Here is an 18,329-nt window from a genome sequence, read left to right as displayed (position 1 = left end):
CCTGGATTGTAAGAATTAATGTTATTAAAAGATCCATATTACCTAATTTTATCTTCAGATTCAAAGCAATCACTATCAAAATTCCAAAGACATTCTTGTTTTATGCAAATAAAACAGAAACTACTAAAATTTTTTGGAGGGGCCACATCCGGTGATGCTCAGGGGTTACTCCTGGCTATTCGCTCAGAAATCGCTACTGGCTTGGGAGACCATATGGGATGCGGGGGGGAGGGGGGGGGGGAAGAACCGCGGTCGGTCCGCGGTCTGTCCTAGGCTAGCGTGAGCAAGCCAGACGCCTTACCACTTGTGCCACTGCTCCGGCTCCAGAAATTACTAAGATTTATTGAAGTCATTAACTAGTCCTAACTAGTCAAAGAGTTTTTTGTTTTGTTTTGTTTTGTTTTGTTTTGCTCTGGGGTCACACCTAGCAGTGCTCAGGAATCATGTGGGGTTGGGGAATGGGGGATCAGGTGGGACACCAGGGCATCATGGTGGGTCCTGTGATAGGCAAGAGCCCTGCCTGCTGTGCTATTGCTCCTGCCCCATCAAAAAAATTATTGTTTTGTTTTTTAAAATTTGTTTGTTTGGGGGCCATAACTGCTGGCCCAATACCAGCTCTGTGCCCCAGAAATATCCCTGGCCTGGGGGCTTTCTATGAAGAATGTTTTACATGCAGGGGGGCCAGGTAGACCCTCTGCACTGAAAGGCCCCCAAACATTGCTGGGAACAACCCCCAGACAAGGGTCAGGATGTGGCTGGCCCCCAACTCCAAACCCAAAACTAGATAAATAAAAATTAGTATCAGGAAGGTAAGACACATCAATTAAACTATTTGGCAAATCTGAAAAAAGGTAAGAAAATAACTGGGGGCCCGGAGAGATAGCGCAGTGGCGTTTGCCTTGCAAGCAGCCAATCCAGGACCAAAGGTGGTTGGTTCGAATCCCGGTGTCCCATATGGTCCCCCGTGCCTGCCAGGAGCTATTACTGAGCAGACAGCCAGGAGTAACCCTTGAACATCGCTGGGTGTGGCCCAAAAAACAAAAAAGAAAAAAAAAAAGAAAATAACTGGGTACATTATGGTGATAATTTCCAATGCATACAAATGTAGAGCTGAAATAATGTGGTATGTTCATGATATAGACATTTAAAAATAGAAAGAGCAAAATCTCCCCTTCTGAGCCCAAGAAGCCTATTTGCCAACATTCATGGACAGAGGGTTGGAGCCAGTCATTAGGAAAAAATCAAATCAAATTAAAATTTAATCAGATGAAATGGAGGAGCCACAGCCGCAGCAATCTCTGTGCTCAATCTGACGGGCCTATATCTCAAGGCGATTTCTCCCGGGAATTCTGACCTTGAAATCCAGCAGCTTGAAGCCTGTCATTTAGGAAGGGTTGTTGGGGCACAAGACCCCAGAACCCTGGGCCTAGCCAGGGCTCTGCACTCACTGGGAGAAATGCCGACATTTCTCTGCAGGGGGGCTCAGTGCAGTGCTGGATATGGGTCATCTCAAATGAGCACTTTAGAGCCAAAGAAGCTTGTTATGCAGGACCCCTGAGTTCCGAATCCAAATCATGGAAAGCCCACTAAGAGGACTAGGGGGCCTGCTCAGGGTCCTGAGAACTGAGTTATCCAGGGCACCACATGCTCTTCCTGGCCCAGCCATGGCCAACAGCCAAGCACCAGGGAGTCATCCAATAAAAAGTCTCAGAGCGACCCTGAGCATTTCTCCTGCAGCCCCTCCCTCCTCCAAATACCATGGTCTCCCACACACCACGCCATGGTCCAGGGGCAGTTCTGGAAGGCTGGGGTGGGGTTGGGGAACTGCAAGAGCCAGTGTGCCAGCATCGAGAGTCTGGCCCGGCCACTGCTCCAGGTAAGCACAGTGAAAGACCTACAGGGTGAGGTGCTGCCTCTGATCCCCGCACCCCAATTCTGTGCCGGCCCCTCCAGGAGAACCCAGGCGTGCTGCAGGCTGACGATCAGGAGCTGCCAACACAGAGCCTGGGGGAGAGGCTGCACAGTATAGACATGCCAACTGTGGGTGATCCCCAAGGTGACTCTGGAGAAAAAGCTGAACCCTCCTGTGAGACTGATCACGTGCATGCGAAGACCTCACAGACACAGAAATCAGGTAATGGCACAGGGAGCCAAGGCACTGAAGTATTTTCATCTTTCTTTCCCATCAGCATTCCTCCACAGAAATAAAGGAGGACAACAAACCATGTCAAAGCATGTATCAGACATTGCTTTTCTCTGCTTTTAAGGGGCACGGTCACCCGGGCTGGTTCTGCAGCATATGATACAAGGAATGTAAGTGTGGTCCAAAAACAAACAACACCATAAACAAACAAAAAAGAATTATATCTCCGTCAGAAAAAAAATCATCACATTATTGTATTGATTTTTTTGTTTTGCTAAATATCTCTTCCAAGATGCCAGCTTTGATGAGACCATACTGTAATGCTATCATATATGTTCATATTAATATATTTATAGGACCAACTTTCAGACTAGTCACAATTCTGTTCAAGACATTTTTCCCTGTGCCAAAGGTCAAACTGAGCTAACACACATACACTTTAAGGCTGCCTACTCCCAGCCTAGATAAATGTTTTAATCACAATAGCACACCTGAAGCTGGACATGGCCCTTATTTTCCCAGTATGCAGCTAATGCCACAAGCCCTCATGGCAATGCCCCATGGGGGGGGTGGATGTACAGAGTATGTTCTGCCACAGCCAGGAGCACATGCTCGAACACACTGTGGACCAGCAGGTCGTGTAGCATAATGGCTTGCCAAGACACAGAGAGGTGCGGGGCAGAGGCAGGCGCCAAGTTCGACCCCCAGCACTGTGAAAGCCAAGTCAAAAGGAAAACAAAGAAGGCAAAAGGAACAGCTGAATGACAGGATGGGGCCCGTGTTCATGAGAACACCGAGGGTCCTGACCCATCAAATGGTGAAGGGGAGAAGGCCCACAGGAAGGGCAGAGGACAAACAAACCCAGGGAAAGAGCATAACACTCGGAGCCCCCACACAGAGGGGAATCTTAGCTCCAGACATGGCATCTCTAGGGTTCCTAAAGACCACAGAGCAGGCTGCCAGGGTCTTGGCCTGCCCCAGTGGTCAGTGAAAGCATCTTTCCATGTTGTGGTCTAACCACTACTCCTGAGACACAGCTTTTCACATCACTGCCTGAAATCACGTTTTGTCAAGGTGTCCGTGTAGAGTGCTGGCCTGTCAGAGAGAGATTGCACAGCAGGCAATTGCTTGCCTTGCAAATGACTAGCTTAGGTTCAATCATTCTGTGAGGTCCCCCAAGCCCTTCCAGGAGTGATCCCTGAGCACAGAGCCAGGAGTGATCCCTAAGCACTGCAGGGTGTGGCCCAAAATCTCACCTTACCCTGATGGAGAACACTGAAAGGAAGAGCAGGAGGAGGAGGAAGAAGAGGAGAAAAAAAGAGGAAGAGGAGGAGGAAGAGAAGGGTCTCTGTTAGAGGATTCACTGCAACCTCCAGCCACAGAAGAACGTCCAAACCTGCTTTGCCTTTCCTTACACATCAAGAAGTGTTTTCTCGGGGCCGGAGAGATAGCATGGAGGTAAGGCGTTTACCTTTCATGCAGAAGGTCATTGGTTTGAACCCCGGCATCCCATATGGTCCACTGAGCCTGCCAGGAATGATTTCTGAGCATAGAGCCAGGTCTGAGTGCTGAGCACTGCCAGGTGTGACCCAAAAACAAAAACAAAAACAAAGTGTTTTCAGGGGCCAGAGTGATAGCACAGTGATAGGGCATTTGCCTTGCACGTGGCCAACCCAGGACGGACACAGGTTTAATCTATGGCATCCCATATGGTCTGCATGCCAGAAGTGATTTTTGAGCGCAGAGTCAAGAGTAGCCCTTGAAAAAAAAGAAAAAAAAGAAAAAAAAGTTCTACAAAAAAAAACGAACAAAAATCCATGAGCATCTCTGCTATGCAGTATGAACTTTGCATGAAACAACACTGAACATTGCGGACATCAGCTTTGGGCAAATACAACACACCCAGATAGACACTCAGTTTCAGCAGCAAACTCAGGACATAAAATGTCTTTGACAAGAATTATGCACCCATGAGCTACCTTTCTCAAGGTAAACATATTTGTAAAAAGGAAAGGAAGATCAGAGCCCTGTGAAAACTGCAGTGCAAATGACACCACTTGAAAATGTGTTTTCAAACAGGAGGACTGAGGAAAAAGCAGGATTGCAAAAGGGCACTGAAGCTGGTTGTTCCTGTTTGAAAAAATGAAAAGCAATAGCAATAATTAAACAACACACGCCTTCATATGTGGTGGCCAGTTCTAGAGATGGACCGAGCCAGAGCGTGAGGAGTGGGCACCCCCACTGTGGCCAATCAGTGCAGGCTGTTCAGAGCAAGGGTCACACCATAGAGTATCACACACACACGGAACCATGCTCAGGGCCCACAAGCTCAAGGACAGCTGCTGATGCACAAGATGACAAGAAATGAGAAACAGGGCAGGTCACAGCACAGGGCCTGTCCAGTAGTGCTCCAGCACTTGAGAACCATTTATTTCTCTTACTAGTACAATTTTATTTTATGCTTGGTTGGGGCTACACCCAAGGGTACTGGCAGCTACTCCTGGAGCAGTGCTTGATGAATCATGCAGTGCCAGAGATAGAAGTGGGTTCCTGTATACGAAGTATGGGCCCTGGTCTTTGGGTTATCTCCTCGGTCTACCACAGTTCTAACAGATTGGATGAGTGAGGGACATTGCTGCCATTTACAGCAACAGGAATTATGGCCCCACACGAGACAAGTAACAAGAATAAGATTTCTTCCCTTTCTACCTCCTCATAGTTCTTTTCCCTCCAACATGGTGAGAGAAGTTAGGTATAAATATAATGGAAAACATGTTAGGAAAAGCCACCAAAGCCAAATAACTTTGAGCATTCCTTTCCATACCTTAATTAGGAAAAACGAAACTGTGTGAACCCTAAAACAAATAACTGGCCTCTGCACCTCAAAAGCCTTCATGTCCATCTTTCTCTTCATGCATTGCACTACTGCTCTAAAGGCTCCAGCTCTCTCCCATTCCTCACTCTCCCCCCAAGGAAGAAGAATGTGTGTTTCAGAGTCAGGCATGGGAGCCAGAGTGGGTTGGACTCTTGCTTTGCATGCAGCCAACATATTCAATCCCCAGCCCCCTACCTACTCCCTCGGTCCCTGCTAGGAGTGATCCTTGAACTCAGAGCCAGGAGTAAATCCTGAGCACTGCTGGATGTGTCCCCAAAAACTGAATCAGGAATCTGTAATAAAGGAAGGTGGGCCCAGGGATGGGCTATATATAGAATCCCAGAACACAGGGTATAGTCCCTGATGTCCAGTTGAGTCAAAGTGGGCAGAGAGAAGTGAAGATCAGGGCCCGGAGAGATAGCACAGCGGCGTTTGCCTTGCAAGTAGCCGATCCAGACCAAAGGTGGTTGGTTCCAATCCCGGTGTCCCATATGGTCCCCCATGCCTGCCAGGAGCTATTTCTGAGCAGACAGCCAGGAGTGACCCCTGAGCACTGCCGGGTGTGGCCCAAAACCCAAAACCCAACCCCCCCAAAAAAAAGACAAGTGAGGATCAGATATGAAAGTCAAGGGTCCCTCAAAAAATTAAATCGAGGCAGCTAAAGTGGTAGCACATTTGCTACCAAATGTGGATAGGGCATTTGTCTAGCACACAGATGACCTGTTTTGATCCCTAGCATCCCATAAGGTCCCTCAAGCTCACCAGTAGTGATTCCTGAGAGCAGAGCCAGGAGTAACCCCTGAGCACTGCCAGATGTGGCCTAAAAACAAGTAAACAAATGAATTAAGTTGGGTTTTTTTGTTTTTGTTTTTTTGTTTTGCTTTTGGGCCACACCCGGCAGTACTCAGGGGTTACTCCTGGCTGTCTGCTCAGAAATAGCTCCTGGCAGGCACAGGGGACCATATGGGACACCGGGATTCAAACCAACCACCTTTGGTCCTGGATCGGCTGCTTGCAAGGCAAACACCTCTGTGCTATCTCTCCAGGCCCACAAATTATATTGATTGGCTGGAGAAACAGTCTAGCAGGCTGGAGGGTAAGCTCTGGGGCAAGTTCAATTGCCAAGCAATGAGGATAAGTTCAATGCCAAGAAACACACATTCTTGCAGCACCAAGCTAAAAGTAAACTCTGAGCACAAAACCCAACCCAACCCAAACTGGGTACCATATGAACCCAAAATTTTACCAATGCTGAAGGGGGAGAGTTAAATAGATGTCTATACCCATGTTCATGGGAGCATTTGTAAAGGCATCCATAATAGGGCAGCCTCAACACTGATGGATGGGTACGTTTATGAAAGATGGTGAACACAGGGGAGCCTGAAACTTCTGCACCTGGTTCAACAGAGGACCCTGTATAATACAGGCTAGTCACACAGAGATCAGCCCATGGTATCGCAGACATCGTAGAATGTTCTGGTCAAGCATTGAAGGAGGGTGGAGGAATCTTAGCGTGAGGAGAAAAAAATTCTGGAGTCTTGTGGGGTGGAGGTCATCTAATCATTTGAAATGCTTAATGCCACTTAGCTTCCAAATAGCTCCTAGAGGACCAGAATGGGGTACAGTGGGCAGACCAACTTGGCTTGTATATAGCTAAACTAAGTTTTATCCCAGCCCCCCAAATGCCCCAAACCTGACAGGAGTGATCCCCATGCAGTAGGTCAGGATGTAGCTCCTAACATAGCTGTGTGTGGCCCCAAAGGCCCAGAACCATAAGAAAATAAAAAGCAAAACACTAAGGGAATCTAGAGGTTGAAAAAAAAATATACAGGTCAGCATAGTGTCTCTCTCCCTCTCCCTCTCTTTCTCTCATTCTCTCTCACCCTCACTCAGGATCATTAGTTATATATTCTGAGAGCATTCTTAATGCCTTACTTATATTTATTTTACATTAATTTTTAATTCTGACAACAGAAGTCACATAAACAGACACAAAATTCACCAATCCCAATGTGCCAAAGTAGGGACATGACCAGTTCTGAGTCTGGCAGGAGGACGTTGGCCTTTCTACAGGTGTTCTGGCCACTCAACTCCTGCTTCTCAGTGAAGGTTCTGGCAGCATCTGGCAAGGTCTGCTGGCGAGGAGAACCCTTTTTATGTTGTTTTACTGTGACATTCTTACACTCAAACATGGCTTTAAACCTATTAGATGGAGCAGAGAATCAGGAGAGCCAAACCTCAAGACCAACCTTTATCATTAAGACTCCTACATTTCGTTTGGATCCTGACCATATTTTATAATAAAAGAGTATTCAGACTGATGAAGGTAAGGTAAGGTAAATATGGGGTGTCTGCTCAATGAAGCCCTACACCCAATACAAGTCTTGGTCTTCACATGTGCCACAGACCAAGCAATGCCACCCAATGACCAGGCACTGTGGTCCCTCTGCATCTTTTGCCAAGTGCTGCAATCACTGTCCAGAGCTAAAGCAGTGCCCTCGGTTCCTTTAACTTAGTTTATAAGTTATGGATTCTTTGGGGAATGTGCTTTCAGCACTGAAGCTTCCTCCCTCATTCCTCATTCCTAAATTGAGAAAGGCTCTGCCACAACCCTGGAGTCCTCACTCCTCTTACTTGAAGAACTCACTTCCCCTCACCTGAACATCACCCCAACCCCACTAACCCTCCCACTTCTCTGCTCTAAGTTTCCAGAGCATACCAATCTTGGCTGGGCCTACTTCCTAGTTCTCTGGGCTTTTTCTTCCATCCAGCAAGTTAAGAAACAGAGGCCAGAAAGAATAGTCACAGTTGTGCACAGGGCCCTGAGGCCAGAGAATACAAAGGCCTAGACTTAGAGCTCTAGGCGGATTTCCTCTGGCGGGGAAACCATAGGCCCAGAATAGGGCCTGCTCACTTTAAATAAACTTGAACACTTTAAACCTGCTCACTTTAAATAAACTGGCGGCAATCTCAATGAGGTTCTGAGAAGCATTTAAGCTTCTGTGAGCATGAAGCCCACACAGGCTGGCCTCTCTGAAGGTCAAACAGTCATACCAAGGACACGTCTCAGTTTTAAGTTCTTTTTTTTTTTTTTTTGGTTTTGGGGCTACACCTGGCAGTGCTCAGGGCTTACTCCATCTCTGTGCTCAGCGATCACTCCTGGAAGGCTCGTAGGTTCCATATGTGGTGCAGGGGATCGAACCTGGGTCAGCAGTGTGCAAAGCAAGTGCTCTCCCTGCTGCACCATCTGCTGCCACTGAGGCCATTTCTCATAAGCCCAAGTACATCTGGGCCTCTCCCGGGCCCCGGAGAGAGAGGAACCCTTTATTCTTTATTTATTTTTTCTTCTTTTCTTCAAACAAAACCACATAACTTGAACCATCTTGTTCAGCCTCTCAAACTGAGGAGGAAATAATGGAGGTTACCAAGATTGAACAGTCGTATGAACATTGAGTAGAAATAAAAAATGATCAGACTTAAGGTACCAAATCCAAAGCCAACGACAACAAGATCAATACCCAATCTACAACAAGCTAGACACAGAGGGGACCACTTATACGAGCAGCCAGGGGAGCAAAGGAGGAGGATATGGGATGCATGCTGGGAATGCGGGGAAAGGGAGGACAACATTGGTGGTGGGAATGCTCCGAATTCAATGTCGCTATATACCTAAGATTTTACTGTGAATGATTTGTAATCCATTTTGGTCAAAATAAAAATATTTATTAAAAAAAAAAAAAAAAAAAAAAAAAGAGGGGCCGGGAAGGTGGCGCTAGAGGTAAGGTGTCTGCCTTACAAGCGCTAGCCAAGGAACGGACCGCGGTTCGATCCCCCGGCGTCCCATATGGTCCCCCCAAGCCAGGGGCAATTTCTGAGCACATAGCCAGGAGTAACCCCTGAGCGTCAAACGGGTGTGGCCCAAAAACCAAAAAAAAAAAAAAAAAAAAAAAAAGAAACATAAGCTGGCCACAGAAACACAAGCTCTCTCCACCTCGACTCTTTATTCTGTCTGCATCTTACCATGGCACAAGTAAAGAGCATGTGAGTGACATAACAATAAACCCCTTACCAGCCCCCCCATCCCTCGTGCCCCTCTGTCCCAGCTTCCCCAGGATAATTGCTCCCGACCTGAGGAGATCCTGCCTCATGCTCAAACCCCAGAAACACACAACGGCACTTTTGGAAGTGCAGTACCGCCACAGATGAGACTCTCCTTAGGCAACAGCTTTTGTGAGATCACTAGTCAATATTTACAGTATTCTAAGTGTGTAATGGTAATGACACTCCTCCTAACCTACACATTCCATTTTCCCTGGCTCTAAGTATCAGTAATCTGCCCAGAGATGCTCCCATCTGCAAATCTCCCGATGGCTGACTATGTGTCTATCAATTCCCCCATTGCTAGTTGGAGCTTTTCTACCATGCTCCCCGCTGGACTCAGGCCTCCTGAATGATCCAGGGAACCCCCTTCAACATCCTCCTCAAGAGACCCTTCTAAATGTTCCTCTAAAACCAGCCTCAAAACGCAAAACCGACAAAAAAAAAAAAAAAAAGACACATTTGATGCATAAAAAGTGCAAATGTTGGAGCTGGAGAGATAGCACAGCAGTAGGGCGTTTGTTTTGCATGCAGAAGGACGGTGGTTCGAATCCCAGCATCCCATATGGTCCTCCGAGTCTGCCGGGGGCGATTTCTGAGCATAGAGCCAGGAGTAGCCCCTGAGCGCTGCCAGGTGTGACCCAAAAACCAAAAAAAAAAAAGTGCAAATGTTGGTTCTTCAAAATCCCAAAACAGAAATAAAAAGTCATGGTAGAAAATAGGAAGAGACTGCCAAGGACTAGTGTACAACTTTCATATGTGTGAGGCTTGAGCTGACTCCTGTATCACAAGGCCCCCTGAACACTGCTCCTGAGCATCAGCAGCTGTGGCCAACCCCTCTCCACAAGTCAGTACATATAACTGAAACAAAAAACCCAGCATTATAAACACATGTGTACATGTATACACATTCAAAGTTCCAGGAAAAAATAAATAAACAATGCAGTAGGGAAACAAACAAAAAGACACATTTCTCCAAAGGGATGAGCAGAGCCCATGGCAAGAGGCCTGGGTTCAATCCCAGCACAGCCAGATACAGGCCTGGGAACACACCCGGCCCTGCAGGGTGGAGCATCAGGACCCTCCCATCATCTCCAGAAAAAGGGGGAAGCAGACTAGCAGGATTCTCAGACCTCTGAGAAGGTTGGGAAAGCAGATCTCCTGATTTTATGATACCACTTCAGCCCCTGCCAGACTGACAGAAAGTGGCCTCACAGTGCCAGGTGCTGGCAAGCAGATGCCACTCAAAATTTTCACACACTGCTGCCCTGAAATGTAAATGGGCAGAGTAATGTGGGAAGGAATTTGGGATTATTTAGAAAAGCTGAAATGCACATCCCATGACCGAATATTAGTAGTGCTGGCAACAGTCTTGGTCTTCCCTTCTTCCAGGAAGGAGGAAAACAGCACATTGATGTTTGAGGCCCTGGAGCTAGGTACCTTGCTTTAGGCCTTGTGATGGAAACATAAGTGCTGTCTGTCACTTGCAAGCAGAAACCCTCGAAGCCAGCATGACACCACACTGCATCCACTCACCAGCCCTCACAGCAGCACAGATGGCGTCCCCCCATCTTTAAGGATGAGAGCAGCCCACTGGCCCACACTGGTACATAGTACGAGGGGGAATAGCAGAAACTCACAAAGACATTTGGTGTCTGTTCTGCAGAATAATAAAGCCCTTCTTGGCTAAATGCCTACCATGATCACTACTACCTAGTACATCCTGAAAAGAAAGGGCTGAGTTGGGCTGGGCTGGGCTGGGCTGGGCCCATGCTTACTGGTATTTGGGCTAGTCCCAGTCTCTACAAGAGGTAACTCCTGGATGTACATAGGAGCCATGTGGTGCTAGGGATGACATTCAGGGCTCGGATATGCAAAGCACATGCTAATCCCTGTGAGCTATTTTTGAATTAAATGCTTACATATAGAAATGTTAGACAGAGGCATACACAGCAGCAAGACAACTAACTAGAAACAAAGAATCATGTCAAGAATCATAAGGGATTAACTACCATCAATTAAAATGAAATGAACATGGTTACTAACCATGCTTAAACAGTTAGGACAAGCAGAATAAGAAGTTAACCATTGAGCACTACTGGTTGTAATCTCCCAAAATAATAACAACAAAAAAACACCAAATAATAATAAAAGTAAAAGGCATAAAAAGAACAAGATCTAGCAGAAGGATACCAAAGACTCAAAGTCACGGGGCTATGTTAGTGGCTGGTGAGTGCAAAGGCTCTGGTTCTGGATCTATGCAGGTTGTTCACAGAGGTTACTTTGGAAATAAATCACTGGCAGTACCTTCATGGACATGAGACAGTGGGAGACCAAATGAGCGGTTCTGAGAATCAGCAGAAACAACACTCTGTATTAACTATCTCTGTTTCCTGAACCAGTTCTAGCCAACGTGTTCTAATTTTTTAACCTCCAAGGCCATCAACCCTACTCAGGATTCCTGCGGGTGCCAATAACAGAGGCTCCTCTCCAAGATCCAGGACTCGCCCCAATCAGGTGTGGCCAGTTCAAGGAAGATCTTGAAGCCTCAGAGCCCTTTCAAACCCAAAAAGCTGAGAGCTCAAGGGTAACGAGCTAGTGGGCTGGGGAGGGCTCAAGAACAGGGTAGGACAGGCTGAGACAGATGGGCGAGGAGGTTGGAAGGTGGGTAGAGTTGGCACAGAGTAGAAGGTGGACGGGAAGGAACAAAGTAGTGTGTGTGTGTGTGTGTGTGTGTGTGTGTGTGTGTGTGTGTGTGTGTGCATGTGTGTGTATTAAGAGACAAAAAGTCAGGGAAATGTCTGCGGGAAATATCATCAGGCTCACTACTTCCATTTCAAATGAGCTCTTCCTAGATCCCTGCCGCTGAACATGGAGTCAAGATCACCAGCCCTAGTCCTCACAACTACTAAGTGAATCCTCCCGAGCTCCACCCTCTTCCTACAGTTCCAGTTGGGGATGCCCAGCAGTGGAGCAGAGTAGGGTGCCACCTTTGACGTCAACCCTGGTACTCCCATCAGATTGGAATGTTTAGGGAGCCTCCACTCCCCATGGCCGAGGTCTCTGTAGTTTCATTGATAAGTCCTTGACCTTAGTGTGCTTTCATCAATAGCAACTGTGTCCTTTAGAATATAGGTTACTTTGTCTAAATAATGCCCTGAAATCCAAGTATTTCATTTATTTGTAAACCTTTGTTTTTGGAAGTGCTTGGGCTCAAACTCGGTCTCACACAGACCAGACACTTTACTACTGAGCTCACCACCCTAGCCTTGTGATTTTTTTTTTTCTGTTGTCTCTTTGGAAAGTAGACCAAAGCCTAGAAGATCTAGAGTCAGTATCTAGGAAATCTAGGCTATTTATTTGTTTGTTTTGGAAGGACACACCCAGTAGTGTTCAGGGCTTTTTCCTGCCTCTGCACTCAGGAATCATTCCTGGAAGTACTAAGGGAACCATATGGGGTTCCAGGGATCAAACCCAGGTTGGCCTTCCTGCTCTACTATATAGTCTAGCTAGGGGCTAGACTCTAGCCCCTGGTGCTGAACTTTGCACATACAATTTAAGTTCCCTTTACCTCTGAGGCCCATGCCTGGCCAAAGTCTTCTTCTTGACATAGACGAATTGCCCCAACAGAGCTAGCTGAGCCACCTCCAGCCCACACCCATCCAGGGCACATGGCTAGGAAAGGCAATACCCACATGGTTCCCTCCAGTTTCCAACTGTTCAGCCAGGCTACTCCAGGCAAGCCCTTTGATGCTAGGCATCATGAGTCTTGGGGACACTCTTTGTTTTTTTTCTGGTTTGATTAGGAGGCCATAGCCAGCTGTGCTCAGGGTTCATTTCTAACCACATTTGTACACTTTCAAACTGATGTGCAATCTATCTTTCATGCCAATGAAAACTTTTCTGCTGGTTAGCTTATTTAGTTGGGGGGCTACACCCAACAATGTTGGGGGGCTACTTCTGGCTTTGTGCTCATGAGTCGCTCCTAGGAGCAACCCTGCAGACAACCCTGGACAAGTGCTAAGCACAGACCAGCATGTTCTCTTGCTATTCCACTATTTATTGCTGTTTTACTTTGTTTTGCTTTTATTCAAACATGTGATGCTCAGAACACTTATATCCCTGAAGCACACTGTGATTTGTTAGAAGCCTGGTGTACTGCCAGTGGGAACATAAAAAGGTACAATAAGGTAGGAAAGTTTCTGTCCTTCCAGAATAAGACCTATTATTGCCCTGTTCTAAGGTCAGTAATAAGTAAGACTCAAAGAAACAAAACCAGTGTTTTTGTTTGTTTGTTTGTTTGTTTGTTTTTGGGTCACACCCAGCAGCACTCAGGGGTTACTCCTGGGTCTATGCTCAGAAATGGCTCCAGGCAGGCTTGGGAGACCATATGGGATGCTGGGATTTGAATCACCATCCTTCTGCATGCAAGGTAAATGCCCTACCTCCATGCTATCTCTCTGGCCCAGAACCAAGGAATCTAAGGCACTGCACCCAGATTTACAACCAAGACCAGATATTGACACCAAAGCCTCTTCTTTCCTCTACACTTGACTTCCTTCCGGTTAGCTCAAAATGCCTTCAGGAATACAGAAAACATCAATATTCATTTACATGACAACTGTTGAGGTGGCAGCCTGGGGGGTTAGGGGGACAGGACCTCAAGGAAATGTAGGGATGCACAAAAGAAGACACTAGAGTTCATGGTGCTTCTCATGAAGTGGCCCCTGTCTGGTTCCCAACACCACAAGGTTTGCCAGTACCACTGAGGCTGACCACTGCAATGAACCAGGTATAGGCCCCCAGCACCACAGAGTGTAGAACCCAAACTAAAGTGATAAGTGATGTCATTTTAAAAGTGATATCACTTTGGGGGGGGGGGGGTTGGGTTACATCCAGCATCGCTCAGGGATTATTCCTGGCTCTACGCTCAGAAATCGCTCCTATCAGGCTCGGGAGACCAAATGGGATGCCAGGATTTGAACCACTGTCCTTCTGCATGCAAGGCAAATGCCTACCTCCATGCTATCCCTCTGGCCCCAAAAGTGATATCACTTCCCCACCCCAAAAGTGATATCACTTTTAAAATAAGTAAAACACTGGATAAAAGTCCTGCAGTAAGGGGCTGAGTGATAGCCATAGGGTGTTTGCCTTGCATGCTGCCGACCCATGACGAACTCGTGTTTGATCCCTGGAATCCTATACGGTCGCCCAAGCCTGCCATTTTGGATTTTGGAGCACAGAGCTAGGAATAACCCTTGAGTGCAGCTGGGTGTGGACTGAAAACAAAACAAAAATAAAAAAAGTACATAGTGAGGCACAAGTGTAATGGAGAGGCATTCAGTTGGTTACCAAGAACATAGAAAGTCCCCTTCAAGCTTAGAGAATACCAGTGTTTCCTGCTGGGGGGGTGGGGAGAATAGGTTCGTTTTCTGATTTCTCCAGCTGCTGAGTCTCTGAAAGAAACATTCTTCAGACAGGAGGCGTCCACATAGACACCTGCACCCTGACTCTCTCCTATAGGTAGCAGGATCACCCTCTCACCAAGGAGCTCTGGAAAACTGGCCCTTGCCCATGGCTATGCCATGTTCCAATGTCCCCCAATCCAGGATTCCCTTCCCAGGTAAATCACAGAGGTAAGAGAGGCTACTTCAAAAGGGTTTTCTGGGATCCACCCCCTCAAAGGAAGGTGCCACACAAGGTGCCCAAGACTGTCTCCTTGCCAGCTTCCCAGTGTCACAGTGCCAGAAGACCAGGAAGCCAAGAAAGACCAGTGATGCTCCTGTTCTGTGTGGTAACTCAGTCCCCAGCAGGAAAGCTGGGCCTCCCACCGGTTTTGAGGAAAAGCAGACACTGTCACCTATGCATGGATCTATCATCGGTTCATTCAACAAAAACTGAGCAGGCTCCATCACCATGTGTGAATTCCTTCATCCATCCATTCATTCATTCACTCATTCAACTGGTACTTATGAGAACAAGCTATGTTGTAGGCTTCAAGGGTACAAAACACCCATCCCTCAACAATACTGCGAGGAAGACAAAGAAACAGTGAGTAACGAAATATACCACATAGTTGGAAGTAAGAATTATAAAGGAGGGCCGGAGAGGTGGCGCAGCAGTAGGGTGTTTGACCTAGGACAGACCATAGTTCGATCCCCCAGCAACCCCTATGGTCCCCTAAGCCAGGAGCAATTTCTGAGTACAAAGCAAGGAGTAACCCCTGAGTGTCACTAGTTGTGGCCCCCCCAAAAAAAAGCAAAAGAAAAAAACAAAAAATTATGAAGAAAATAGAACTAGAAACTAGAAGTTTATATGAAAATTTGTGTGTGTGTGCGTGCGTGTGTTGTGTGGCAAATTATAATCATCCAGAAATCTGAAGTAGTAACTTTTAACAACAGTGGATTACTTGATGTGCCAATGGAAACTTTGCCTGTTCAAGCTACTACAAGTTCAGCATCAGTAGAAGAGTCATTTCAATATTAATTTTTTTATGTTTTATTCATGCTGAAAAAAGAATACTTCCTACTCTGTCTCTGTAAAGAGAAGCCTAGCACCGTTTAGACTGCATATCTGAATTGTTGGCCTGATTGTTCTCTCTCTGTTTTTTTTTTTTTTTTTTTTTTTGGTTTTTGGGCCACACCCGGTAACGCTCAGGGGTTACTCCTGGCTATGTGCTCAGAAGTTGCTCCTGGCTTGGGGGACCATATGGGACACCGGGGGATCGAACCGCGGTCCGTCCAAGGCTAGCGCAGGCAAGGCAGGCACCTTACCTTTAGCGCCACCGCCCGGCCCCCGTTCTCTCTCTGTTTTAAACTCCGTTCTGAACTTTAGAAATCTGTTGCAAAAAATAAATAAATAAATAAATAAATAAATAAATAAATAAATAAATAAATAAAAGCTGTCATTGGGGGCCAGAGAAATAGCACAGGAATAGGGGGTTTGCCTTGCACGCAACCGAACCAGAACAGACAGTAGTTCAAATCCCGGCATCCCATATGATCCCCGGAGCCTGCCAGGAGGGACTCCTGAACACCTCTGGGTGTGACCCAAAAACAAACAAACAAAGCTGTCATTAGGGTTCTACTTTCTCAAGACCTCCCCCCCCCCTCAGCGCACACTACACTCCTTCACAAACCGCCTTCTCTGATTTTATAACAGTTCCATGTGGCGACACCCGGCCAGTCCTTGGGTGGATGTGGTAACGTGGTTGGCTCAATCTCCAAGGCCTGAATTTGCTTCCTGGCTGAAAGCCTGAAGGTAAAGTGCTCAGGGCTACTGAGATGTCAACTTTTCACAATCAAGAGCTCTGGGCTGGTGCAACCTTGGTGGGGCCGCGGGTCTGATCTTGCTGCCAATTAAGTTTTTAAAAACTGTGCCTATTGGGGCCGGAAAGATAGCATGGAAGTAGGGTGCTTGTCTTGCATGCAGAAGGGCGGTGTTTCGAATTCCGGCATTCCATATGGTCCTCCGAGTCTACCAGGAGAGCCAGGAGTAACCCCCAAGTGCTGCTGTGTGTGACCTCAAAACCAAAATAATAAAAAATATTGTGCCTATTCATGGTAAACCCAAACCCAAGTAAACACCTAGTGAGAGAGCCAGGCCGCAGGTACAGATGAGGCGCAGAGTTGGGGGGGGCTCTCCCTGCCCTTCACCCTAAGAAAATCTGGAGGAAGGTAAAAGAGCCTGGCCTGGGGAGGCCAAAAGCCCAAATGCCGGAGGAAGGCAGGCAGGAGGCCTGTCTCTGGGAAGCAACCCGAGGCTCTTGCAACGCCTGTCTGGGCCAGTCTCCCAAGCGGGGCCATGTGTTCGACCCCTGCGTGCACGGGGGTGCTGAGAGAGCACTGGCTAGGGGGCACCCCCTTTCTTCCACAGACTTCGCCCTGCCTCACACTTCCACAGCCGTTGCACATGCTTGAGGACAGACAGACAACTTCTGGCCCTTGGAAAGAGCAAGCGTCTCCTGCAAGGTGTGTGTGCGTGTGTGGCACCCGGAGGGAGGCATCCTGCACCCTTCTCCCACGCCTCCCTCCCTCCCTAGGGCTCCCCCCAACAATCCTCAGCCCGGCCCCGCACAGGCACGCAGCTCGCCCACAAGTGCAAGGGCCTGGATGGGGTGGGGTGGGGAGAGCGCCCCTCAACCAGCCGGGGCCGCCCAGCTGCTTGCTCCCTGCGCTGTCCCGGGTGGGCCTCGGGGAGGGCAGGCGGGGAGGCCCGACCCCGGGGACGCCCGCAAGTCCCGGCGCCCGGCCCCTTACCCGAGAGGCGCCCTCCACCCTCGCCGTGCCCGCGGCGCCTCTGCAGGACGAAGTAGCAGCTGCTCTTCTGCGTCACCCACAGCTTCAGCGCGTTCTTGAGCAGCACCTCCTCCGGCCGGAGCCACATCGCCGCGGCCGGGCCGCGGGGAAGCAGCCGCCGGTGCACCCCCAGCGAGACGCGGTGCCACCGCGCCAGGCGCCGCTTCAACGGCCCGGGCCCGGCTCCGCCCACCCCTGCTTAGCCACGCCCACTCCCCCGCGCCCCGCCTCCAATCCCGACCCGACCCCGCCCGTTTCCGGCATTAAGTGACCAATCGCAGCTCTGTCCCCGCCCCCGGATCCCAGCCCCGCCCACCCAGAGTTTAGTCCCGCCCCCACTCCCTCCCAACGCCCAATCCCGCCTCAGCATCTAGCCCCGCTCCTGGGCCCAAGCTCACGCCCCCAAGCCCACTTCCCAGAGCTGCAGCCCCGCCCCTACTCCGAAAGACACGCCCACCTCCCCAGCGCTCCGCCCATCCTGGACAAGCCCACTTCACTACGCTCTGGGCCACAGCCACTTGGCAGAGTCCAGCTCCCAGGACACGCCCACTAACATAGCCCCGCCCGCGACCCCACCCCCTTTAGGCCACGCCCACCACCTGCCCCTTTGAGGTCCAGCGCCCTTTCCCAGTTCCACCCAGCACAGCAGCAGGAGGACCTGGCTCCAGCTCTCTCAGAGGGGTCAAGACACTGCAACAAGGCCCCCAACACCGTCCGCTGTCCAGGGTGCATAAGCAAGCAATCCTGGCCCTCTCAATAGTTGGTGGTGCCTGAGAGCTAGCTGGGCCTGTGCTAAAGAGCAGGTGAGGGCCAGTGTGGTCAGCACAGAGGAAGGGGCTGGGCTGTCTGTGCCCAGGCAGACCTGGTCAAACCCTTTCCCTGGGCATGAAAGCACAGCAGACCTGGAGGAGCCCAG

General features: G+C 48.7%; 1 protein-coding gene across 1 annotated transcript in view; it reads right to left on the bottom strand.

Moving 5' to 3' along the window:
• The window catches only part of TBC1D8 (TBC1 domain family member 8), a 104,427-nt gene extending 86,859 nt beyond the window's left edge, over positions 1-17,568 (bottom strand). Inside the window, exon 1 of the mRNA XM_049785141.1 lies at positions 17,375-17,568. Within this exon, the coding sequence (XP_049641098.1) occupies positions 17,375-17,501 (127 nt within the window). The 5' untranslated portion in view covers positions 17,502-17,568. The remainder of the gene's footprint in view (positions 1-17,374) is intronic.
• Positions 17,569-18,329: the final 761 nt, after the last annotated feature.

The sequence above is a fragment of the Suncus etruscus genome, chromosome 12 (genome assembly GCF_024139225.1).
Source record: "Suncus etruscus isolate mSunEtr1 chromosome 12, mSunEtr1.pri.cur, whole genome shotgun sequence".
NCBI classification, from domain to species: domain Eukaryota; kingdom Metazoa; phylum Chordata; class Mammalia; order Eulipotyphla; family Soricidae; genus Suncus; species Suncus etruscus.
The sequence above is the reverse complement of the archived record's forward strand: the minus strand, read 5'-3'. Positions and strand labels throughout refer to the sequence as shown.